Source organism: Lethenteron reissneri, chromosome 8 (assembly GCF_015708825.2).
Source record: "Lethenteron reissneri isolate LAM-NWPU_2019-01 chromosome 8, ASM1570882v1, whole genome shotgun sequence".
Lineage (NCBI taxonomy): Eukaryota > Metazoa > Chordata > Hyperoartia > Petromyzontiformes > Petromyzontidae > Lethenteron > Lethenteron reissneri.
This window is the reverse complement of record NC_083786.1, coordinates 5,468,148-5,494,293: the sequence shown is the minus strand read 5'-3', so window position 1 is coordinate 5,494,293 and position 26,146 is coordinate 5,468,148. Positions and strand designations below refer to the sequence as shown.

The 26,146-nt window shown below is 54.4% G+C and overlaps 2 protein-coding genes across 2 annotated transcripts; both read left to right on the top strand.

The window, feature by feature from the left end:
- Window positions 1-6,798: 6,798 nt before the first annotated feature.
- Window positions 6,799-20,022, top strand: LOC133360628 (cyclic AMP-dependent transcription factor ATF-3-like). Its single transcript, XM_061579426.1, has 4 exons — window positions 6,799-7,128; window positions 13,415-13,815; window positions 16,772-16,879; window positions 18,221-20,022. The coding sequence occupies exons 2-4, from the start codon at window positions 13,561-13,563 to the stop codon at window positions 18,407-18,409; spliced, it is 552 nt and encodes a 183-aa protein (XP_061435410.1). The 5' UTR covers window positions 6,799-7,128; window positions 13,415-13,560; the 3' UTR covers window positions 18,410-20,022.
- A 3,028-nt stretch (window positions 20,023-23,050) lies between these two features.
- On the top strand, window positions 23,051-24,911 carry LOC133360440 (RNA-binding protein lark-like). Its single transcript, XM_061579165.1, has one exon. It carries the CDS (start codon window positions 23,183-23,185, stop codon window positions 24,302-24,304), a length of 1,122 nt encoding a protein of 373 aa, XP_061435149.1. The 5' UTR covers window positions 23,051-23,182; the 3' UTR covers window positions 24,305-24,911.
- The last annotated feature ends 1,235 nt before the right edge of the window (window positions 24,912-26,146 follow it).

The following is a 26,146-nucleotide window of genomic DNA, read 5'->3' as shown; positions in this document are numbered from 1 at the left end:
GGGAGGCTGGCGGGCGGTGGGGGGCGATGAGGCAGGGCCCCCCGCCCCTGCCCGGCACGGGGTCATCGTTTACCGTAACCGGGGTGTGGCGGGGGGGGGCGGTGGAGGAGGTGACTCAATCTCCAAGCCCCCTCCCCCCCCACAATCCGTGTCTTGTCGGGGGCTCCAGTGGAGGGGGTGGGGGTTGGGGGGGGAGTGAGATCCTCGGACACATTGACTCACAACACAGCTCTAGTCCCGGCACGCGGTTCGCGATGGGTGCATTGAGTGGTTCCCGAACTCGGAGCAGGGATAAGCCCCCCGGAGCTGTAAGCGGGGGGACCCTGGGCCTCCGCACGCACACAGTGCCCCCCCCCCCCCCCTGGCGGAGTGGATGATGCCACTCATGAATAATTAATGAGATGGCGTCATCACCCCCACACAGAGCCCCCCCCCCCCCGAATGTCCATACATCACCACGCACACCCCCATCCCCGCCCTCTCCTCCCCCATCCATCACCCCCCCAACCCCCACTCCACGAAGGCTGCTGTAGGCGGTGACGTCATGACAAGATCGAGACCCTGCCGGCGATGACGTCACGGTTTCGCTCACCTGGGGAGGAGGGGGGCAGGGCCCCCCCCCCCTGTCCCTCTACCTGTGCGGTTGTGAGTTTGGGATTGTTCACAGCGGGCGTGGTGGTGGTGGTGGTGGTCAGCGCGCTGCGCTACAAACCTGGCCAACCCGAGTTCGATGCGCGGCCAAGGCGAACATGCGCACCGGTCCTGGGACTCCCTTAGGTCAACTCGGTCTAAAATGAGTACTTCGTGCGGTTTGGAACCAACGTTTGTTTGGCGGACAAAGGCGACCGACCGGGCGTGGTGTTAGCCACGACTGCCCCCCGTGCGCCGTACCGGCTGACAGCACTTTCCTCAACAGTCTGTTAGAGGCTATACTGGGGGGGGGGATCTTTGTCTTGGTATGTTAATGTGTTTACACGTGTCATTGCTGTACACGCGTGCTCCGCTGGTTGTGTGTGGATACGTGTGTGACTGTGTGTGGGTCTGTGTGTGACTGTGTCTCTTTGTGCGACTGTGTGGGTCTGTGTGTGGGCCTGTGTGTGACTGTGTGTGGGTATGTGTGTGAATGTGTCTCTTTGTGTGATGGTCTGTGTGTGACTGTGTGGGTCTGTGTGTGACTGTGTGTGGGTCTGTGTATGACTGTGTCTCGTTGTGTGACTGTGTGACTGTGTCTCTGTGCGACTGTGTGGGTCTGTGTGCGACTGTGTGTGGATCTGTGTATGAGTGTCTCGTTGTGTGACTGTGTGTGACTTTGTGTGACTGTGTGTGACTGTGTGTGGGTCTGTGTATGACTGTGTCTCGTTGTGTGACTGTGTGTGACTGTGTCTCTTTGTGCGACTGTGTGGGTCTGTGTGTGACTGTGTGTGGGTCTGTGTGTGAGTGTGTGTGACTGTGTGGGTCTGTGTGTGAGTGTGTCTCGTTGTGTGACTGTGTGTGTCTGTGTGTGACTGTGTGTGGGTCTGTGTGTAACTGTGTGTGTGTCTGTGTGTGACTGTGTGTGACTGTGTGGGTCTGTGTGTGACTGTGTGGGTCTGTGTGTGAGTGTGTCTCGTTGTGTGACTGGGGAGCGGCGGTGTAGCGGTTAGCGCGCTGCACTATGAGCCCAGCGACCCGAGTTCCAGCTCACGGCCAACACCAGTGACGATTATCTGAACCGGCCCTAGGCCTCCCCTAGGTAGACTTAGCCCCAAATGAGTACCTGGTGTGGTGCGTAAAACATCGCCGCCCATGTGCCGTGCCGGCCTTCATAGGTGCTCCCTAAGAGCACTTGCCCCAACAGTCTGTTAAGGCTATACGGGGGATCTTTGTATTTGTCTTGACGTTGTGTGTGTCTCTTGGTGTGACTGTGTGTGGCTCTGCGGGTGACTGCGTGGCTGTGTAGTTGTGTGGTTGGTATGCGTCTCCTTGACTACAGATTTCCTGGCACGTGTTGCCCTTCCCAAGGGAAAAATATCCGCACACAGACACTCCACACTCACTCATACAGATATTCACACTCGCACATACTTCAGTTTAGGCTCAGTCAACTTTCGGGAGGCCCGGTTCAAATATTCGCCATTGTTCTTAGTTGTGAGTGGGAATCGAACTTAGGTGGCCTGGTTGGTAGCGCAGTGCGCTAGCCACTACAATACCGTCTTACACACTCGAGAAATCATACAGACACTTATATACACCCACACACCGATTTATAGACACGTATACACACCCAGTGACAAACACACCTTCACACATTAATACCCACCAATAACACGTACACACTGATTCACACACACACACTCTACATACACTCACACACCGTATGTATGTTGAACTTTATTCGTACCGTACGTAGCCAACCAGACTATCACTGGCATACTCTCGAACACTTCTACAGTACTGACATACACACACACTCTCACTAAACACACTCGCATGTACATACACTGACCGCACTCACACACTGACAAAACCACACGGACACACGCACACACACGCACTGACACTCATTGCGCGGACTCTATTTTTAAAACCTCAAATCAGCGCGGCTAAATGTGGCCCCCCGTGAGGCGGAGGGGAAGCGAGAGTTAAATAAAGAGTTAAATAGAGAGTTTAAATCAAGAGTTAATTCAAGATTTCACATCAAGAGGGCAGGGGGCGAATGGATGGGTAGAGGGTGGCTGCCCCTGACTGCCCACGGTGAAGGGTCCAGAAGCGAATTTCAATCACCTACCCTTTCACCTACCCCTTCACCTACCAACTCACTCACCTACCCACTCATCTACCCACTCATCTACCCACTCATCGACCCCTTCACCTACCAGCTCACTCACCTACCAACTCACTCACCTACCCACCCATTTACCCACTCACCCGCTCACCTACCCTCTCACCTATAAACTCAACCACCCACTCCCAATTATCGCCCACTCATATGAGCCCAGCCCATCACGAATGCGCACTGATCTTACACAGCCTGAGCTCTTTGGATTAACAACAACACTGTTAAGTTTCTCGCAAACCTGGCTTAGACTTAATGATGGATACAAACGACTACCGGTCTCTGGGTCCAGAAGTTCGGCCGCAGATCCCGAAACTGCGCTCATCCACTCACTCACCTACTCGCTCACTCACTCACCCACTCACCTCCTGCCCACTCACCTACTCACTCACCCACTCACTCACCTCCCCCGCCCACTCACATACCCCAACTCACCTACTCACTCACTCACCTACTCACTCACCTCCGCCGCCCACTCACATACCCACTCACCTACTCACTCACTCACTCACCCACTCACTCACCTCCCCCGCCAACTCACATACCCCCACTCACCTACTCACTCACTCACCTACTCACTCACTCACCCACTCACCCACTCACTCACCTCCCCTGCCCACTCACATACCCCCACTCACCTACTCGCTTACTCACTCACCCACTCACTCACCCACTCACTCACCTACTCACTCACTCACCCACTCACTCACCTCCGCCGCCCACTCACATACCCCCACTCACCTACTCACTCACCCATTCACTCACCTCCCCTGCCCACTCACATACCCCCACTCGCCTACTCGCTTACTCACCCACTCACTCACCCACTCAATCACCTACTCACTCACTCACTCACCTCCCCCGCCCACTCACCTACTCACTCACCTACTCACTCACTCACCCACTCACTCACCTCCCCCGCCCACTCACATACCCCCACTCACCTACTCACTCACTCACTCACCTAGTCACTCACTCACTCACCCACTCACTCACCCACTCACTCACTCCCTCACCCACTCACGCACCTCCCCACCCACTCACCTCCCCGCCCACTCACCTACTCACTCACTCACTCACCTCCCCCGCCCACTCACATACCCCCACTCACCTACTCACTCACTCACCTACTCACTCACCTCCGCCGCCCACTCACATACCCACTCACCTACTCACTCACTCACCCACTCACTCACCTCCCCCGCCAACTCACATACCCCCACTCACCTACTCACTCACTCACCTACTCACTCACTCACCCACTCACCCACTCACTCACCTCCCCTGCCCACTCACATACCCCCACTCACCTACTCGCTTACTCACTCACCCACTCACTCACCCACTCACTCACCTACTCACTCACTCACCCACTCACTCACCTCCGCCGCCCACTCACATACCCCCACTCACCTACTCACTCACCCATTCACTCACCTCCCCTGCCCACTCACATACCCCCACTCGCCTACTCGCTTACTCACCCACTCACTCACCCACTCAATCACCTACTCACTCACTCACTCACCTCCCCCGCCCACTCACCTACTCACTCACCTACTCACTCACTCACCCACTCACTCACCTCCCCCGCCCACTCACATACCCCCACTCACCTACTCACTCACTCACTCACCTAGTCACTCACTCACTCACCCACTCACTCACCCACTCACTCACTCACTCACCCACTCACGCACCTCCCCACCCACTCACCTCCCCGCCCACTCACCTACTCACTCACTCATCTCACCTCCCCCGCCCACTCACATACCCCCACTCACCTACTCACTCTCTCACCCACTCACTCACTCACTCAATCACCTACTCACTCACTTACTGCCCACTCACCTACTCACTCACCTCCCCCGCCCACCCACATACCCACTCACCTACGCACTCACTTACCCACTCACCTCCTGCCCACTCACCTACTCACTCACCTCCCCCGCCCACCCACATACCCACTTACCTACGCACTCACTTACCTACTCACCTCCCCGCCCACTCACCTTCTCACTCACCTACCCGCGACCATCACCCTCATCTATCTACCTGCTCGTCTAGCCACGTCCCCATTTACCTATCCACCCACCTGACCCCAAAAATAAATAGTATAAATAGTATATAATGGGCGACGCTTCGGGCGACGTTTCGGGCAATGGTCCTTATTCACATTACATAGAGAGGCCAAACCGCGCATGTCCCACTCACCTACCCCTCCCCATCCCGGGCATTGCCTCACGACCACAAATAGCGGCGCGGGCAAGAGCCCATTCCGCGAGCAGCAGCAGCAGCAGCCGCCGCCGCTGTTGCCATGGTCGAGATGTTTACCAGGGAAGGTTCTACGCGGCCCGCGGGCGGCCCCACTCGGGCCCACCCACCCACCCAGCCGGGCGGGCGGGCCCACGCCACCTTCCACCAGTCCGGCCTTCACGGGGCCCCCGCTATTATCCCGGCCTTCACGGGCCACCACGAGCCCTCGTCACCTCTCTCGTGCCACCTCCTACCGTCTCCCCCCCACCTCGTCCCATCTCCCGTCTCGTGTCTCTCGCTCCGCCATCTCCCGCGAATCATTTACAGCGACGTCAACGAGCGGAGTGACACCGGCAAGCATCGTGCACCACCCTGCACCACCCGGCCCCACCCTGCACCAGCCAGCAGCCAGCACCCGCCAGCACGATCATGCCTCCCCCTGCAACACTCGGCACAACCAGCAGCACCACCCAGTGTGATAGCCAGCACCCCGAGCCATCGGCCAGCAGCACCACCCAGTGTGATAGCCAGCACCCCGAGCCATCGGCCAGCAGCACCACTCGGCATCACAGCCACGCGCAACGAACGCCCACCCCCATGCCGCTGTCCACGGCGCGAGTGCTGGCGCCGTGCCGCTAGGGGGTGCGAGCTCTGGCGTGGGGTGCCCGCTACTGCTCGCTCTCTCTCTCTCTCCCTCTAGCGATAATTCCAGAGCTTGCGGTGAAAGCCTTCGTCCAGCAGTGGATCGATCCTGGATGGTCGTGGCTGTTGGGTCTGGTCTGGAAGGGCCACGCAGCTGAGAATTGACACAGACGCCGTAGATCCGGTGCTTTAGACTCGGGAAGCCGACGATCAACATTGCGGGAATTGAGAGCCAACAATGAAAATACAATTGAGGCCAGGCAGGCTCAGCCGTTTATTCCGATGACGCTCGTTTACTACCCAGCAAAGCCGCGCAGAGTCTCAAGACTCTTTTTTAAAGATGGTCCTGCCAAAAGTTCACAGATGCTGTGTGCGCTCAGCATGGGAATGTTTGGCCAATACAGTTCCACAGTGTGTGTGGGTTTAGCTGTGGGAGGAAACTGGAGAGCCCGGGGGAAACCCACGCAGACCAGGGGGGAAGGGGGAGGGGCTACAACATCGAACTTATGTCTGTCACCACTGCGCTAATGCCTTAAATCATACATTGGTCCATGTCTCGCGCGAACATTTCGATTCACATCGCCGGTGAACCGAGTAATTGGCTATAGCGGTGACAAGTCGTCACAGTAACGCAGGGATCCCCAGAACTCGTGTTTACACGCTGCACCATCTTAATCATTTACGGCTAAGTCGACCTTGGAGAGGTCCAGGACCGTTTCACATAATTGTCACTGATACCACTCCCAGCACACAGTGAACCCCTCCAGCTACCCGACAGGACCCCCACTGCCCCTGGAAGCTCCTGCCCGTCCAGGGGACCCGGGGTTATGTGACCCCAGCTCCCCCTCGCTACTGGGGAATCCGCGAGCCCCCCCCCCCCCCCCAAACTCTCCCCACGCCCCGGTTGCGTCAGGCGCTAAAGGAGCCCGGGATGAAGGGGCGGGAGAGTGGGGGGGTAAGGGTGGGTGAGGGAGCGGGGGGAGAGCCGCTCACGCACGCGCCTGAAATAGAATGACGTCACCGCCAGCCGTGCCGGGTATAAGAGGCGCGCTCGCGGCGCGAGCGAGACATGGGGAGCGCGGCGGGCACGTGGCGGAACGGAACCGAACCGAGCCGGGGTGAGAAAAAAAAAACACAAGCGGCACCGATCCGAGCCGAACCAGATCGAGAAAAAAAAAACAACAACACCAGACCGGGCCGGGTCGAATGAAACCTAGTCGAACCCAACCCAGCTAAGTCGGACCGAGCCGAACCGTACCTATCCAACCCGAACCTGCTTAAAAAAAAGAATCGAACCCGAACCAGGCCGAGACAAGTGAATCCAAGCCGAGCCAAGCCGAACGGGACCGAAAAATAATCGAACAGAGTGGGACTCAACTAAGCGGAAGCTTCACGTTCACGTGGACCCGGAGCAGGTAAGGGATCGTTCATTACCTCTAACTTTCATTCTTGGTATCATCATCAGAGTCCATCCACCTACACATTAACTGATGATCTCGTGGCTCCACCTCCGCAGTGGTCATCCCACGTGGACGCGATCGCTCCTTTAGCTGTCATTCTGTCACCAGTCTCGTCCACCGGCCATCATTCTGCCTCGCCGTGTCCTTTTCATAGACTCACGTGTGGTGCCAGGCTGTGATTCGTGCTGTGCCCTGGTCCGCGTTCTCTTCTTCTCCACCCATTGTCATTGTGTGTGTGCTGTCATTGTTAACTATTAACTCGGCAACAATTCAATATTGTTCATCTTTTTGTCAATTCACAGCGAGATGATGTCTGTCGGTCCTCGGGGTTGTTTGACCGTAGTTCACCACGCTGGTCCGTGCGGGTTTGTAAAGAGGGGACCCCAGGACCAGCTTCTATCCCTCTCGCCACTGATGTCACTATCTGTACATGGACATCATTGCATGCACTTATTATGTGATCAGACATGGTCTATCCACTGCTTGATGGAGTTCTCCCTCTCGGTATACGATGCGAGTCTGTGTGTTTACGGGGAACGGTGGTGTGATTTCCATTCCCAGCCACGGCTAACGACAGTGCTGATTGATACCTGAACCGGTCCTGGGCCTCACCTAGGTAAACTCTTAAGTGAGCACCTTGTGCGGTGTGTTAACATCAGCGCTGGGGAGACAAAGGCGGCCGGGCGCGGTTTTGGCCACACCTCTTGTACCGTGCCGTCCTTCATAGGTGCTCACTAACAGCTCTTACACCAAAAGTATGTTCAGACTACACGGGGGTTCCGCCGTCACTTCACCTTTCCGCGTCTCCTCCTCCTCTCTCCTCCTCCTCACCCGCTCATCTCCTACTCGCTCACGCGGGCGGCCCCGTCGTGTCGCGACCTGGGCGCGTGGGGTCGCGTCCTGACGTCGCGCCATGTAAACATGCGCACGGAGAGAGCGCGACACCTGTCGCGACACCGAACCTCGCGAAAGATCATCCATTCTTAACCCAACTCACAGAGAACGATTACAATCTGACGTGGTCACGTGCAGAGGTAAATGGATATACGAGATGTGTGATTGAGCAGGTGAGATCCCACTAAAACCATCTCTCTCAAGGGAGACCTGGGCTGAAATTAGCGCGGCGAAACATCAGATGCGACTTTGTGCAACAACCAGAAGCGCAGCTACGCAGAGATTAGCAGCCTCCTCGATCTCACAGTAAAATGAACGCCAGCATGGACGATGGTCGCTGGTCGAGACGATTGACGGCGTGGCAGTCAAGGGAGGAAAACGCGCCCGGGTTTATATCCACCGCGGAGAAGGAGCGATAAAGTAATATCGTATGCAGACGCTTAGGTGGATTGTTACACCAACGCAGGGCCATGATAGATGGTAGGAGCTGGAAGAGACGTTCGCTGAGCAGTGGATAAATCATGGTTGATGATGATGAATTGAGAAGTATTCCTCGACAAAGACACGAATTTGCACTCCAACATCTTAGGGCAGGACCCTCCTGAGATGTGTCTTGAGACTCGGCGCAGCTCTGCAGGTTCCATTGGAGGTGGCTGCTCACCCACTGAGCAGGTTTCTTGTCAATTGAGCACCGTTTTCTTGTACCGCTTTCGTCGATTTTCCCATCGGGCACATCATCACCACCTCCGACTAAAATCTCACTCGATTTGAGTCACGTTCACGAGAGTTGTCGTGACCCCGAGATACGCACACACAGAATAATAGCTTGAGACTTTCGACCTTAAAATGAAAGTTAAACTAATTATTATTTGGTGATAACTGCGTTGGCACGAATAACAAACAAAAACAATAACACTGCGGCCTTCACAGGAAAATAACGTTTCGGCCCTTCATGAAAGCACACGAAGAGGTATTGTTATGGACGAATATGTTTAACAGGACAGCTATCCGAGTGTTGCTCATAATGATGTCCGACGTTTCACTCAACGTACTGGGAGTTTCTTTAGGAACTGAATTTCAATTTAGAGATGATTTGCTGTCAGTTGGGTTAGGAATGGGTGATCCTTCGCGAGGCCCTGTGTCACGACAGGAGTCGCGCTCTCACCGTGCGCGTGTTTACATGACGCGACGTTCGTATGCAACCTAACGCGCCCAGGTCGCGTTCGGTTGCGGGGCCGCCCGGGTGAGAAGGAGGGAGAGGTCGAGCACACGTGTACAGCACTGACACGCATGGACATTCAAAGATAAAGATCTCCCTTCCAGCTTTTTATCAGACTGTTGGGGCAGATGCTATTAGCGAGCACCTATGTGAAGGTCGGAACGAAGGGGTGGGATGGTCAACACTACACATCACACTACGTAAGCACACACATATATATACACAAAGACATAGATTATCCCATACACGTTTGAACAGACTGTTGGGGCAAGTGCTGTTAGCGAGCACAGCACACGAGGGGGTGGGTGGCCAGCACCACGCCCAGCCGCCTTTGTCTCCCCATTGGCGATGTTTTTACGCACCGCACCAGGTACTCATTTGAGGCTGAGTCGACCCAGGGGAGGCCCAGGACAGGTTCAGATAATCGTCACCGATGTTGGCCCTGAGCGGGAATCGAACTCGGGTGGCCGGGTTCGTAGCGCACCGCTCTCACATACAAATGAACACACACACGTACACAGAATAGGGTGTGCATGATGCATCATTGCGATCCGTTTATGATTAACTTAAATAATTTCCACGGTTTATAAACATGTTATAAGTAAATGTGTACAACAAATTGCAGGGTTTATTTCACAGTTGCCGACGTTTCGGCAGGTTAACCTTCCCATTAATGAATGAATTCACCGCAATTATTGTAATGAACCTGTTGCTGTACACATTCATTAAAGTGTGCAACCTCATGGCACGCATACAGTATAGTGTACTGTCGTATGTTCAACTCATTCGCACAGTACGTACTTAACAAACTAAACACAAAAGCAGTTGTAAAGTATATACTGTAGTGTATATACTGTAGTGTATATACTGTAGTGTATATACTGTAATGTGTACGATAAGAACTGTCGCGTAGAGGACTAGCGGCGCGTGTGGCGATGGTTTCAGTGACGAGTGTTGGACTGGGTCATTGCTGATTGTTTTTCACGATATATTATCAAGCGCTTAAGTTACGTTGTTGCCCGTGTCATGTAAAGTTCCAGAAGCCACAGAGGCACAATTCCGTTATGGAGATCGGGGCAAACATTGATCAACTTTTTAAAGTAAAACCACAGCGCAGTTTTGCTTTGAGCGAGTTAAGTTAATTTCCCCCCCTCCAATTATTAAGTGGACTGTCGTCATAGAGGACGTGTGGTTGTGGTTTGCATGGCATGCAAGACAAAGACCCCCCGTATAGCCTTGGCAGACTGTTGGGGCAAGTGCTGTTAGCGAGCACCTATAAAGTCCGACACGGCACACGAGGGGGTGGGTGGCCAGCACAACGCCCGGTCGCTTTGTCTCCCTCGTGGAAATGTATGTTTACGCACCACACCAGGTACTCATTTGAGGCTGGGTCGACCTAGGGGAGGTCGAGAACCGGTTCAAATAATCGTTACTGGCGTTGGCCGAGAGCGGGGAACGAACTCGGGTCTCTGGGTTCGTAGTGGAGCGCGCTAACCGCTACACTACCACATGCATCGCATGCGCGCATGCGCGCACACACGCACACACACACGCACACACATACACACGCACACATACACACACATGCACGCACACATACACACGCACACATACACACGCACACATACACACGCGCACACACATACACGCACACACATGCACGCACACACATGTACACACACACACACGCACAAACATACATACACACGCGCAGATACGCACACACACGTACACACACACACATACACACACGCACACATACACACGCACAACACACCACACACACGCACATGCATACATACACACACGCACACATACACACGCGCACACATACAAAGATCCCCCGTATAGCCTGAACAGACTGTAGGGGCAAGTGCTGTTAGCGAGCACCTATGAAGGCCGGAACGGTACACGAGGGGGTGGGTGGCCAGCACCACGCCCGACCGCCTTTGTCTCCCTAGTGGCGATGTTTACACACCGCACCAGGTACTCATTTAAGGCTGAGTCGACCTAGGGGAGGCCCAGGACCGGTTCAGATAATCGTCACTGGTGTTAGCCATGAGCGGGAATCGAACCCGGGTCGCCAGGTTCATAGCGCAGCGCGCTAACCGCTACACTACCGCTCCCCACAAATACATACACACACATACACACACATACACACGCACACACATACACACACGCATACATACACACATACACACGCACATATACACGCACACACACATAAACACACGCACACATACACACATACACACATTCACACGCACACACACACATACACACATTCACACGCACACATACACACACGCACATACATACACACGCACACATACACACACACATACACACGCACACATACACACGCACACATACACACGCACGCACACACACGCACGCATACATACACGCACACATACACGCACACACAAACACACACACGCACACACAAACACACACACGCACACACGCACACATACACACGCACATACGCACACACACCCACACGCACGCACACACACACACATACACACACACAGCCACACACATACACGCACACGCACACACATACATACACACACGCACACACACGCACACATACACGCACGCACACACACGCACGCACACACACGCATGCACACATACACGCACACATACACGCACACACGCACACACACGCGCACACAAATACACGCACACACGCACACACACACGCACACACGCACACACACACGCACACACACACGCACACACATACACGCACACACGCACACACGCACTCACACACAAGCACACACACACGCGCACATACGCACACACACGTACACACACACACATACACACACACACGCACACACATACACGCACACACACACACACGCACATGCATACATACACACACGCACACATACACACACGCACACGCGCACACATACACACGCACACACACGCACACATACACACGCACACACACACACGCACACGCGCACACACGCACACATACACACGCACACACATACACGCACACATACACACGCACATATACACACACACGCACACACATACACACACGCACACACACACGCACACACACGCACACACGCACACACACACACGAACAAACATACACACGCACACACATACACGCACACACACACATACAAGCACACACACATACACGCACACATACACACGCACATATACACACGCACACATACACACACACACATACACACACGCACACATACACACACACACGCACACATACGCACACACGCACACACACACACACGAACACACATACACACGCACACACATACACACACGCACACACATACACGCACACACATACATACACACACGCACGTGTTCCCTCGATCGTGCACTTGATTAGTTTGTGCACCACTCCGCCGCTTGCAGAGCGCCGCATGACCACCCGGAGCTTTACGCGCGGAACGCCGCGCGCCGCGCGTATTTCGCGCGGTGCAAACGGAGACTTGGCATCGTTCGACGATATCCCTGGTTACGCTCGTTCGCTTCGATGACATGGAATTCAGGTGTTTACCGGAACAACCTCACTTTAGTTCGAGTTGATGTTCTGATGCGGTTGATGGAACGCCGGTGTCTTCGAGGAGTGTCGCAACCAGTGCGACATCAACGGCAGGCCGATGCGCACAAGTCCTTAATGAATGGACTATTTAAGACAAGCCACAATAGTGCGAGTGTAGGCATGCAACCCAAACCATGGACGATAGAGTTCAACGCTGCTGTAGTCTGCGCTCCTTCATAGGAGAACGAAGAGCAAAACTACACGAACTCTGCTGAACCCCTCTCGTTACGCGAGAGTATAGAATAGTTACGATTTTTTACATGTCGCGTTGTTTTAATTTGCGATGACAAATGCTTTCGTCATACCATAATTTAACCACCCTGGTCCAATGCGTGTTGGTGAAGCGAGGGAACATCAGGACTGGTTCCTATATCACTCGGGACTGCTGGCGTCGTCAATAGCCGTGCCAGGGACTGCAAATTGGGGGTCGACGATTTCATATCGCAATGTGTGAACCACTGCGTCACCGACCCCCTTAGTGTCTGGTGTCAATGTCGTCGTTGTTGTTGTTTGTGCAGAGCTCCAACCAATCCAACCGCCTCCGACCCAACACCTGCCGCCGATCCTTGCGGCGAGTCGCGGCCTCGCACACAGGACCTCCGGACCCCGACACCACCGTGATCCCGAGGCCCCCGCTCCCCCGTGCCCCGACTCCGCCGTCGTCATGATGCCACAGGGGCAACCCGGTGGCCCCCAGTGGCCGGAGGCGGCCGCGCAGGCCGGGGGCCCCGTGTCTCCGTTCTCGCTCATGGAGGAGCTGGGCAGTCTGACCCCCCTGGTGAAGGAGGGCCTGCGACTCGCCATCCAGAGCAAGCGCGCCGCGCAGGGTCTAGGGCCCGCGGACACCGGGGCTGGGCCATCGCTGGGGCCTACCGTGGGCTCCGTGGAGAGGCCTCGACCCTACCCGACCCGCGCGCCGGTAGGTCACGTGCACACATACATATGGCCCCCCTGTACAATATGGACACGCGCTTGTATACTACACATACACCTCTTCTTGTAAATTTCGATTTAAAGCTTTCGTGACTGCAGGGATTCATCTTCTTGGTTCTTTCGGTAAAGTCACGTAGAAGGGAAATAATAAAATAATAAAAAATTAAACATAATAAAATACAAATTGTATTTAAAATTGTATAATAATAAAACATAATAAAATACAAATTGTATTTTATTATGTTTTATTATTATTTTATTATTTCCCTTCTACGTGACTTTACCGAAAGAACCAAGAAGATGAATCCCTGCAGTCACGAAAGCTTTAAATCGAAATTTACACATACACCTGTAAACATCGCGCTCACACACTTGTACAGCACACAAAGCTGTACCGCATGCACACACAAACACACCTATACAGCGTGTGCACACATACGCACCTTAAAGTTATTTTGGGTTAGATCGCGTACGTATATAAATGTGTCGTTAAACCCGCCACCACCCGACACAGCCAATTATTAAGGTTTGTCACGTAAATATAACGTGCCAATTCGTCACTAGTACAGCACACCGGTGTGCTGGAGAGCAAAGCCACAACATTTACAATCTGAGTACGACGTTTCGGCAGTAATTACAACCAGCTTCATCAGGCGACAGACAGATTTGTGGATAAATCCTCCTGTTTCGTTCCTTAAACAGAGGGGTAGATGTGATGGCATCACTTGTGAGCACTTCTTGAGTGATGTGGTGGGGGGGGGGAGTTAACGACACATTTACATATTCACGAGATCTAACCAAAAAACGTGTATTATGGATATTGTTCTCGAAAGCCGACGTATTAAACATACACACCTGCACAGCGCACACACACACACAGTCACCTGTACAGCGTGCACACACACACACCTGTACAGTGTGCGCACACACACAGTCACCTGTACAGCACACACACACCTGTACAGCACACACACACACTTGTACAGCACACACACACCTGCACAGCGTGCACACACACACACACACCTCTACAGCGCACACACTCCCCTGTACAGCACACACAGTCACCTGTACAGCACACACACACAGTCACCTGCACAGCGTGCACACACACACACACACACCTCTACAGCACACATACTCCCCTGTACAGCACACACACAGTCACCTGTACAGCATGCACACACACACCTGCACAGCACACACACGCACCTGTACAGCGTGCACACACACACCTCTACAGCGTGCACACAGGCACACACCTGTACAGCGTGCACACACACACACACCTGTACAGCACACATACACACACCTGCACAGCGTGCACACACACACACCTGTACAGCACACACACACACACCTCTACAGCGTGCACACACACACCTCTACAGCGTGCACACAGGCACACACACACACACACCTGTACAGCGTGCACACACACCCCTCTACAGCGTGCACACAGGCACACACACACACACCTCTACAGCGTGCACACAGGCACACACACACACCTCTACAGCGTGCACACACACACACCTGCACAGCGTGCACACACACACACCTGTACAGCACACACACACCTCTACAGCGTGCACACAGGCACACCTCTACAGCGTGCACACAGGCACACACACACACCTCTACAGCGTGCACACAGGCACACACACCTCTACAGCGTGCACACAGGCACACACACACCTCTACAGCGTGCACACAGGCACACACACACACACCTGCACAGCGTGCACACAGGCACACACACACACACCTCTACAGCGTGCACACAGGCACACACACACACACCTCTACAGCGTGCACACAGGCACACACACACACACCTGCACAGCGTGCACACAGGCACACACACACACACCTCTACAGCGTGCACACAGGCACACACACACACACCTCTACAGCGTGCACACAGGCACACACACACCTCTACAGCGTGCACACAGGCACACACACACACCTCTACAGCGTGCACACACACACCTCTACAGCGTGCACACAGGCACACACTTGGGTTGTGTACACTCTATGTATACTGTCGATGTACATAGCGCATGTTTACTGTTGGGGTGTGTATACTGTATGTAGACTGTCTGTGGGTGTGTATACTGTATGTATATTGTCGTATTGTGTATACCGTATGTATACTTGTCAGTATGTATACAGTATATATTTCCTGTCGATAAGTATAATGCATGTATGTCGGTGTGTACTGTATTTATACTGTATATACTGAATGTTTACTGTCCCGGTGTGTGTATACTGAATGTATACTGTCAGTGGGTATGTGTTGCGTATATTGCGTGTGTACTGCACATATACTGTCGGTGCCTACTGGACGTATACTCATAATCAACGTTTTTGGGTTTAGATCGCGTTATTTATAAATGTGTCGTAACCCTCCACCACCCGACACGGCCAATCAGTAAAAAAGTGTCACGTTGACAAAGGACAATTAGTTCACTGCTTTAGCCCACCGGTGTGTTGAAGCGTGAAACCACAACATTTACAATGGTGAGGCTCTGCTCTGCTCTGTCTCCCGTTCTTATATAAGAACGGGAGACAGAGCAGAGCCTCACCATTCTGGCGAATTGCCCGATGATGCTGGATGCAATTACCAGCGAAACGTCGTACTCAAATTGTAAATGTTGTGGTTTCACGCTTCAACACACCGGTGGGCTAAAGTAGTGAACTATTTGTCCTTTGTCAACGTGACACTGTTTTACTGATTGGCCGTGTCGGGTGGTGGAGGGTTACGACACATTTATAAATAACGCGATCTAAACCCAAAAAACGTTGATTATGAATAATATTGGTCGCGAAAGCATACCTGTTAAACTGGACGTATACTGTCAGTGTGTGCGCGCTGTATGTATACTGTCAGTGAGTTAATGCATATCTACTGTATACTGTATTCATATACTGTCAAGGTCTCGGCTGAGGAGGAGGAACGGAGGCAGCGGCGACGGGAGAGGAATAAGATGGCTGCGGCAAAGTGTCGCAACAAGAAGCGAGAACGGACGGAATGCCTCCAGCGGGTGAGGAGGGGGACAGCGCCCCCAGACCTCTAACCCCATACACCGCGACCCCATAACCCTGAGCACCACATTTCTGGGATACATGACCAGGACACGTGGTGAGCTCCCCCCCCCTGCTACCCCACCACACTACAAGCCCCGCCTACTTTGCAATCGCCCCGCCTACTCGGCAACTAGTCCCGCCCACTCAGCAACTAACCCCCCGCCCACTCAGCAACTAGTCCCGACCCTCTCTCACCTGAAGATGATTGCTCGTGTTGCGATCGAAACGTGGTGATATTTTTATTGTTTTTCTTTCTACGTGGCTTTTACTGAAAGACCCATAGAATAGTCCTGCCCAATCGGCAACTAGCCCCGCCCACTCCAGAACTCGTCCCACCCACTCGGTAACAAGTCCCACCCGCTCGATGACTCGCCCCGCCCACTCGGCAGCTAGCCCCGCCTCCAGCTCTGATTCTGGCCCCATCCATTCCTCAGGTAGCCCCGCCCTTTGCTCCCCCCCCCCCCCGCATCATTAAAATATTGATTACGGTTTCAAGGGCCATTACCCGAAACGTTATATCCAGTAGAACCCTTCTTAACAACGGTAATTGGTTCCATGAAACCGGTCGTTAAGCGATTTGGTCGTTAAGCGAGAATAGGAAATACATGTTAAAGGCCTAATTCATTTCGGTAGCATAGAAAGTTACCCTTTTTCACCCAAAATACCGTACTTTATGATATTTAAGCAGTGGCTATTAATACATAAAGATACTAACAACATTATAAACACATAATATAAAAACACGGTAAAAAAATGAATTATTTCATCTTAATTATAACTACAACATATTCTTTGGTTCTTTCGGTAAAGTCACGGAGGTAGAAAAATTAAACAAAATAAAAATCATATATCACATATATTAAAATTAAAATAATACATGTGATTAATAGAATTTATTTTAATTTAATTTTTGTTTAAATTTTCTATCTACGTGACTTTACGGAAAGAACCAAAGAGTATGGATTCCTGCAGTCACGAAAGCTTCAAATCAAGACATAACTACAACAGCCCGTCGTTAACAGGGGAATGGTCGGGAAGTGAACACATTGGGCTCTATGGAGGCCTGTGGCTAAGCGATTCGTCGTTAACAGGGGTGGTGTTAAGAGGGGTTCTACTGTATTTCCTTTGAAGACCACAGTGTTATTGGACGAACGTCTTGAGGTATTCATTACCGTGCGGATCATTACATCGTGAACGGTGGTGGCAGCTTGGGAAGAAAGGCCCTCATGTACCAATGGATAAATTTATTGATTAATTTACCCCTCCCCTCTGACCCCCCCCCCTCCCCTCTGCCCCAGGAGTCGGAGCAGCTGGAGGCACTGAACACAGAGTTGCGCTCACAGATGGAGGCGCTGCGGCGGGAGCGGCAGCAGCTCGTCTTCCTACTGAACCTGCACCGGCCCACGTGCATCGTGCGCGCGCGTCACGGCGGGCACACGCCCGAAGAGGAACGGGCGCTTCTCCTGCATGCGCTCGCCGACAAGTGACATGTGCCAATGGCGGGTGGGGGTGACACGACGACACGTGGGGACACGTGTGGACACAAACTGGGACTCATGGAGACGCGTCGGGAGCCTGAGACACGTGAGGACACGTGGAGGACCTGGAACTCGTGAGGACACGAGAGGAGCTGGGACTCGTGGAGACACATGGGGGCCCTGAGACACGTGGAGGACCTGGAACTCGTGAGGACACGTGGAGGATCTGGGACTCATGTAGACACGAGAGGAACTCAGACTCGTGTAGACACGTGAGGGACCTGAGACACGTGGAGACACGAGAGGAACTCGGACTCATGGAGACACGTGAGGGACCTGAGACACGTGGAGGACCTGGAACTCGTGAGGACATTTGAGGAGCAGGGACTCGTGTAGACACGTGGGGGACCTGAGACACGTGGAGACACGAGAGGAACTCGGACTCATGGAGACACGTGGGGGCCCTGAGACACGTGGAGGATCTGGGACTCGTGAGGACATTTGAGGAGCTGGGACTCGTGTAGACACGTGGGGGACCTGAGACACGTGGAGACACGAGAGGAACTCGGACTCATGGAGACACGTGAGGGACCTGAGACACGTGGAGGACCTGGAACTCGTGAGGACATTTGAGGAGCTGGGACTCGTGTAGACACGTTGGGGACCTGAGACACGTGGAGACACGAGAGGAACTCGGACTCATGGAGACACGTGGGGGCCCTGAGACACGTGGAGGATCTGGGACTCGTGAGGACATTTGAGGAGCTGGGACTCGTGTAGACACGTGGGGGACTTGAGACACGTGGAGGACCTGGAACTGGTGAAGACACGAGAGGAACTCGGACTCGTGTAGACACGTGAAGGACCTGAGACACGTGGGGGACCTGACACCAGAGGACCTGAGACACTTGGAGACACGCCGAGGGGGACACATTGAAACCTGATGCAAGTGGAGAACGGTGTGGAGGCCTAGAACATAGGAATCGAGATGTAAATACCCATGAGGCAGGCGGGACACATGGGCACCTATTGAGAGGGCTGTGTGGAGTACGGATGTTAGAGAGCATGCCTACATCATGCACAGAAACCCGCGGTGATGGCCGTCGCCACCCGCCGAGCTAAATTACTAAACGGTGGATACTGGGGCCAGTTCAGGCCATGGCGAGGAGACGCCCATCCTAAAAGAGTGAGCAAAGGGCCTGCAGTCTGGCACATACTTTGACCATGACCCGTGGCGAGAGAGACAAATGACCGAGAGGCTGCGGGCAGGTTTTGGGAAGCTCACGTTTATTTAAGGAGATTTTTTTTCAAACCGTCCATGACCCGACTCTGAATGAAAGCCAGCGAGAGGTCCTAGCGCATAACTGGGCACCGCGGTGCTTACCACTCGCGTGGGGTCACCACGGCGAGGGGACCCATTCCGCGTCTATTTATTCCATTGTGTGTGTAGTGTTTTTCTATTCCATAGTCTGTATGCGCTTCAATGTTTGTATGCCTCATCTGCAAGTGCTGTCATCGTCTCCATGCATTTGAGCGTTTGAATTCCACAATGGATATTCGCTTAAAGTCTATTCCAAATAATGTGTGGAGTGTTTTTTTTTCACACTATCCTTATGCTGTTGTGTTTTTATTCCATAGCAGTGTTGTTCATTGCAAGGCCCACCGACCACTGGTGGCCACAGATGTGCGGAAATACACAAATGTAAAAACACCCCATCGTGCTGTCAAACCCAGCGGATTCAAGTGTGTGGCGGCCCTCACACTGACATCTTATCGGAGAAAGCGGCCCCCCTCTGCAAATTTGTGAAGAACACTGCCATAGACTTCACGTCTGCATTGGCATAATACTGGTAGGAACCTCCTGGTTACACCAGCCCACAGGGGATTATTGTGTCCGTCGTGCAGGGAGGGGCTGGGCTGGGTGGGGAGGGGCTAGGTGGGGAGGGGAGGGTGGGAAGGGGAGGGTGGGGAGGGGCTGGGTGGGGAGGGTGGGGAGGGGCTGGGTGGGGAGGGTGGGGGGTGGGAGGGGTGGGACTGGGTGGGGAGGGGCTGGTCACCCCGTGGTGCCCTTATAAAACTCAACGTTTAACCTACTCACGCCGGCTTGTGCCCGCCCTCACAGTCGGGCATATTTGCGGAATACACCACGCCGCCGTTGACCCTGGCCATTGACCGAGCAACCCAACGTTCCTACCAGCTCCCTCCGCAGGAATGTGTAACCTGATGACTGGACCCTCGGGTCCCGAATAAACGGAAGTCAAATCGCAATTAATAAATGTATACTCTTTGGTTCTTTCGGTAAAGTCACGTAGGTAGAACCAAAGAGTATGGATTCCTGCAGTCACGAAAGCTTCAAATCAAGATTAATTTACTTTTGGCGACTCCGTCCCACCGCGCACATAAACGCCGCGACCCACCTGGCGCGGATTATCCTGTTATCATGTCGTTGCCAAAATTGCCGTAGTCATAAACAACTTTGAAACCTTGATTAGCGCATCGTGTAGAGCTCGTCGAGAGGAATAGATCGCCGTATCGTTCGTCTTCAACAGACATAAAATGACGTCGCAACGCAGTTTATGCGAGAGCCGGGGACTTATGGGACCCCGGGGTCCCGCCATAAGGTTCATTTGCACAAATCTAACCGGTCAGGTTGGCGCTATCAGCTGCTGAGTGAGTGACTCGCAATCAGAAAGGTTGAAATCCTGGTTGGTGGGGGTTGATATAGCCCCATCTGGGGTCGATAAAATTGGCACCACTTTGTTGGGGGGAGCCAACAGATGCACTACGGATGGACTCGCCCTCCGGCATAGGAATGTGGAATTTCCCTCCAAGCGCGTGGGGGCTTAATTCCATGGCGCACTGGTGGCTTAATGCGAGCATGAATGGGTGTGCTTCCATGATGGGATTATAGAATGTGCAGCGCTTCCGTGATGCGATTATAGAGGTGCAGGGCTTCTGTGATGGGATTATAGAATGTGCAGGGCTTTTGTGATGGGATTATAGAGGGTGCAGGGCTTCTGTGATGGGATTATAGAATGTGCAGTGCTTCTGTGATGGGATTATAGAATGTGCAGTGCTTCCGTGATGGGATTATAGAGGGGGCAGGGCTTCTGTGATGAGATTATAGAATGTGCAGGGCTTCCGTGAGGAGATTATAGAGGGTGCAGGGCTTCCGTGATGGGATTATAGAGGTGCAGGGCTTCCGTGATGGGATTATAGAATGTGCAGGGCTTCCGTGATGGGATTATAGAATGTGCAGGGCTTCTGTGATGGGATTATGGAATGTGCAGTGCTTCTGTGATGGGATTATAGAATGTGCAGTGCTTCCGTGATGGGATTATGGAATGTGCAGGGCTTCCGTGATGAGATTATATAGTGTGCAGGGCTTCCGTGATGGGATTATATAATGTGCAGGGCTTCTGTGATGAGATTATAGAATGTGCAGGGCTTCCGTGATGGGATTATAGAATGTGCAGGGCTTCCGTGATGAGATTATAGAATGTGCAGGGCTTCCGTGATGAGATTATAGAATGTGCAGGGCTTCCGTGATGGGATTATAAAATGTGCAGGGCTTCCGTGATGAGATTATAGAATGTGCAGGGCTTCCGTGATGAGATTATAGAATGTGCAGGGCTTCCGTGATGGGATTATAGAATGTGCAGGGCTTCCGTGATGAGATTATAGAATGTGCAGGGCTTCCGTGATGGGATTATAGAATGTGCAGGGCTTCTGTGATGAGATTATAGAATGTGCAGGGCTTCCGTGATGAGATTATAGAATGTGCAGGGCTTCCGTGATGAGATTATAGAATGTGCAGGGCTTCCGTGATGGGATTATAGAATGTGCAGGGCTTCCGTGATGAGATTATAGAATGTGCAGGGCTTCCGTGATGGGATTATAGAATGTGCAGGGCTTCCGTGATGAGATTATAGAATGTGCAGGGCTTCCGTGATGAGATTATAGAATGTGCAGGGCTTCCGTGATGGGATTATAGAGGATGCAGGGTGTGCAACAGCGCAAGGGTCAAAGGGTCAAACGACAGCCGTTCGCCATTCATCGGCGGCGGCGGCGACTTCACCACGGCGTTCGTGCCAGGCTAGGTGCACCTTGACATGCCACGAATTGGTACTCATGGAGAAACGTGAGGGACTCGTGGGGGGCCTCCCCCTCTCGATAAGTGTCCATGGGGTCGACTGAGCCCAGCACCACGCAGCCTCACGGGGGTTGGGGGCTCACGTCGCGTCACGTGACCCGAGGCCGGCTCGCGAGTGAACCCTGAGAAACGTTCAACCGTCGCGCACCAGGCGGCGGCTTCCGATTGGCTCGCGGTTTTCCCGCGCGAAGCGACTAGCGCGTCATGTCACCCCGTACCCCCCACATTGCACGCGCGACCAGAACCCGCTGTGACGTCACCACCTTGATCTCAAACAAAGGCGTCACGATCAAGCCGCGCGCGTGTGCGCGTGTGCCCCCGTTCGTCACTCCCTCGGCATTGTCTCCGCGTTTCCCCACACACGCCGTGTCGCTCCGTCCCCACACACTACACACACACACATCTACAAGCGAGCGCGGTGACTCTCCCGCGCGATGACGTCACGCCACTCCTCCCGCGCGATGACGTCACGACCCAGCGCGCTCCTCCATCTCGTGACTCGGCGGAGGGGCCACGCGCCGCCATTTTGCTGGGCGCCTCGGGGGAGGAGGAGGTGGTCGCGAAGGCTTCGTCCCCCACCTCGTTCTTGACTCGTTCTTCTCGGCGCTCCGTTGTTCCTCGAAGCCACCATGGTGAAGCTCTTCGTGGGCAACCTGCCGTCCGACACGGAGCCGAGCGCGCTGCGCGAGCTCTTCGAGAAGTACGGGCAGGTTAACGACTGCGACGTGATGCGCAATTACGCGTTCGTGCACATGGAGAAGGAGATGGACGCCAAGACGGCGATCCAGCTGCTGCACAAGTCCAGCTTCGGCGGCAACCGCATCAACGTGCTCTACTCCACCACGAACGTGCGCAACGCCGTCAAGGTGTTCGTGGGCAACGTGGACCCCTCCGTGACCACCACGCAGATCAAGGAGCTGTTCGGCGAGTACGGCCGCGTGCTCGAGTGCGACATCGTCAAGGACTTCGCCTTCGTGCACATGGAGCGCGGCTCGGCAGCAGAGGACGCCATCTCCGCCTTGCACGGCAACTTGCTGGGCGGCCGCACCATCAACGTGAAGCTCTCCGTCAGCCACATGCACCGAGGAGAGGAGGGAGGAGACGGCGGTGGTGGCGGTGGCTACCGCAACGGAGGCCCCATGCCGCCGATGCCGCCGCACCATCACCACCACCACCACCCGCACCACCCGCCGCCTCCACCGCCACCACCGCCGCCTTTCGTGGCCTACCCCCTGCCGCACCCTCACCACCACCTGGGCTACGGGCGGCCCTACCCGCCGCCTCCACCGCCGCCTCCTCCACCCCCACCGCCCTCGCACCTCCCGGCTCACTTGGCTGCTGCCGGTGGGGGTGGCGGCTTCGGGCGGCCCTACCCGGGCATGGGGGGCCCTCGGCCCGGCGACCGCGGCGGCTTCTTCGACGATCGCTTCGGGGGCTCCCGAGGGCGGCCCGCGCCGCCGCTGCCGCCCGCGTACGCGCCCGACCCCTACTACGATCGCCGCCCGCTGCCGCCGCCTCCTCCGCCGCCCCGAGACCCCTACTACTACCGCTCGGTCGGGGCTAGGGAGCGCAGCCCGCTTAGCCGCGGCTTCGGGGGGGGCTCGCTGGGGCCCTCGGGGGGGGGGCCCGCGATGTTCGCGCGGCGCGCCATGAGCCCGGGGGGGGGGCCCTCTGCGCGCTACCGCATGGGCTCGAGTCTCGACCGCGACGACGCGTACGGCCGATTCAACGGGGATCGCAGGGGCTACTAGCGGGACGAGGAGGAGGAGGCCTCTGGGGACCACGATGGGTCACTCGCTCGGCGGGGGGGGGGGTCCACATTCGTCGTCGTCCCGCGCTCTCTCGCCCCTTCCACGTGGCGGCTGCGGCGTCTCTCGGGGCCCGCATTTGCGCGGCCGTCGTTCTCCCCCCCCCCCCTCCCCACGACTTCATTCCCCGTCTAAGCTGAGAGCGGGGACCCCCCCTTTCTCTCTCGTCTACTACCCCCTTGTGTTTTAACGCGTGAGGCCGTCGTCACCACCCCCGACATCCCCAATCCCCCCGCGCTGTTTGTTTTGTTGGAGCCCGGGAAGAGACTCGCGGGTTCAGGCGGCACCGCTGGCGCGACGCGGGGTCTTAGGTTGGGGTTCGCTCTTGTTTCTCGTGAGAATTGCGTTTTAATCTCTCCGATCTTTCCGTAGTTGCAGTGATTTGTCGGCGGATGTTCTTTAATAATTTTAGAAGATACCTTTTGTTTAATATTAAAACTACATTCATAAAACACTCGCGGGTCATGGCGGAGGTAAACGGATAAAACAAAACGCTCGGCTCGGCCCTGTACGCGCTGTTTGTAATAAACTCCATCTCCCGACTCTTGGACCCGGCCTGCTCCGTCTCGCTTCATCGTAAACCGGCAGCGGCCCCAGGGCCCACACCGTCCCCCCGTGGGCCTCCGATCTCGCGTGACCCCCGGGGCCCTAAACGCGGGCATCGAGTAGCAGCAGCAGCGGCGGCGGCGGGGACCCGAACCCCCTAAGGGCGCAGCGGCTGGGCGGACGTGGGGCCTCGGCCGGCGAGGGTGCGAGGGAAGATTGGAGTTAGGGGGTGAGGAGGGCCGAGAGGCACAGGTAAGGAGGAGGTGGCAGGTATAGGCGTGTGGTGGTGGTGGTGCAAGGGGCCCGTGGAAAGCGCCTGCCCCCCGTACCCCCTCGCGCACAAGAGCTCGCTCGCTCCATGTGCACGGCGTGTGTGGCGTGGCTTCATGCTACTGTGGTACGTGTGTGCTGTAGGGGGTGGCAAGTGCTGCAGGCCCTGGTAAGTATTGCATGTGTGTGTGATGCGTGCGTGAGGGTTGTGAATGATGAGCGTGTGTGTTGGGTGGAATACGTGCAAGGGTTTTGACGCGTTTGGCTGTCAGGTGTGTGATGGCTTTGCCAGGCGTGGTGATTGACATGTATGAATGTGTCAGGTAAGATGGATTTTTCAGGTGTCTTGGGTGCGATGGGTCCCTGACCAACTCACTTTGGTGCTCGTCGATAAAGCTGAAAAAAATATTTTGCATATTTGTTTATATGGCCAATAAAAGCGAATTTTGTGATGACCGTTTTTCAAATGAGTGGGTTACCGTATAATAAGCCTTTCAGAATTGTCAAGACCAACAATTCATGGCGTTTAAAAATTAAACCCGTACTGTGTGGTTCTGGTATAATGGGTTTCGTTTACAGGACTGAAATTAAGGAAATGTCCATTTTGCACACGTCACGTTTTTGCTTTAAACCGGTTTAACCACGACACCCGCATAAAATGTACCCAAACTCGGAGGCGCCTACATGCCAAGGGGCAGCAAAAAGGAAATTCGCAATTCACATGCAACAAACACCGAACCCTACAACAGATGTGATGCTTGCAGCGATCGTTGGAATATTGTCAGCCCCATGTACGAGTGCACGCAAGGTCTGATCGATGCCCGCTCACGAAAGTAGCGAATATTTGAACCTTTTGGGTCTCCCCTAGGTCGATTCAGCTGTAAATGAGTACCTGGTATGATGTGTGAACATTACCATTAGGGAGACAGCTGACCAGGCGTGGTGCTGGCCATCTACCCCCTCAGATGT

What these genes read in the sequence shown, in the direction of transcription:
- LOC133360628 (XM_061579426.1), top strand. Translation starts at nt 13,561, where the DNA reads ATGATGCCACAGGGGCAACCCGGTGGCCCCCAGTGGCCGGAGGCGGCC. An exon ending in CCTACCCGACCCGCGCGCCG is followed by an intron (nt 13,816 to 16,771) that starts GTAGGTCACGTG and finishes TATACTGTCAAG; the next exon opens with GTCTCGGCTGAGGAGGAGGA. An exon ending in GGACGGAATGCCTCCAGCGG is followed by an intron (nt 16,880 to 18,220) that starts GTGAGGAGGGGG and finishes CCTCTGCCCCAG; the next exon opens with GAGTCGGAGCAGCTGGAGGC.
- LOC133360440 (XM_061579165.1), top strand. Translation starts at nt 23,183, where the DNA reads ATGGTGAAGCTCTTCGTGGGCAACCTGCCGTCCGACACGGAGCCGAGC.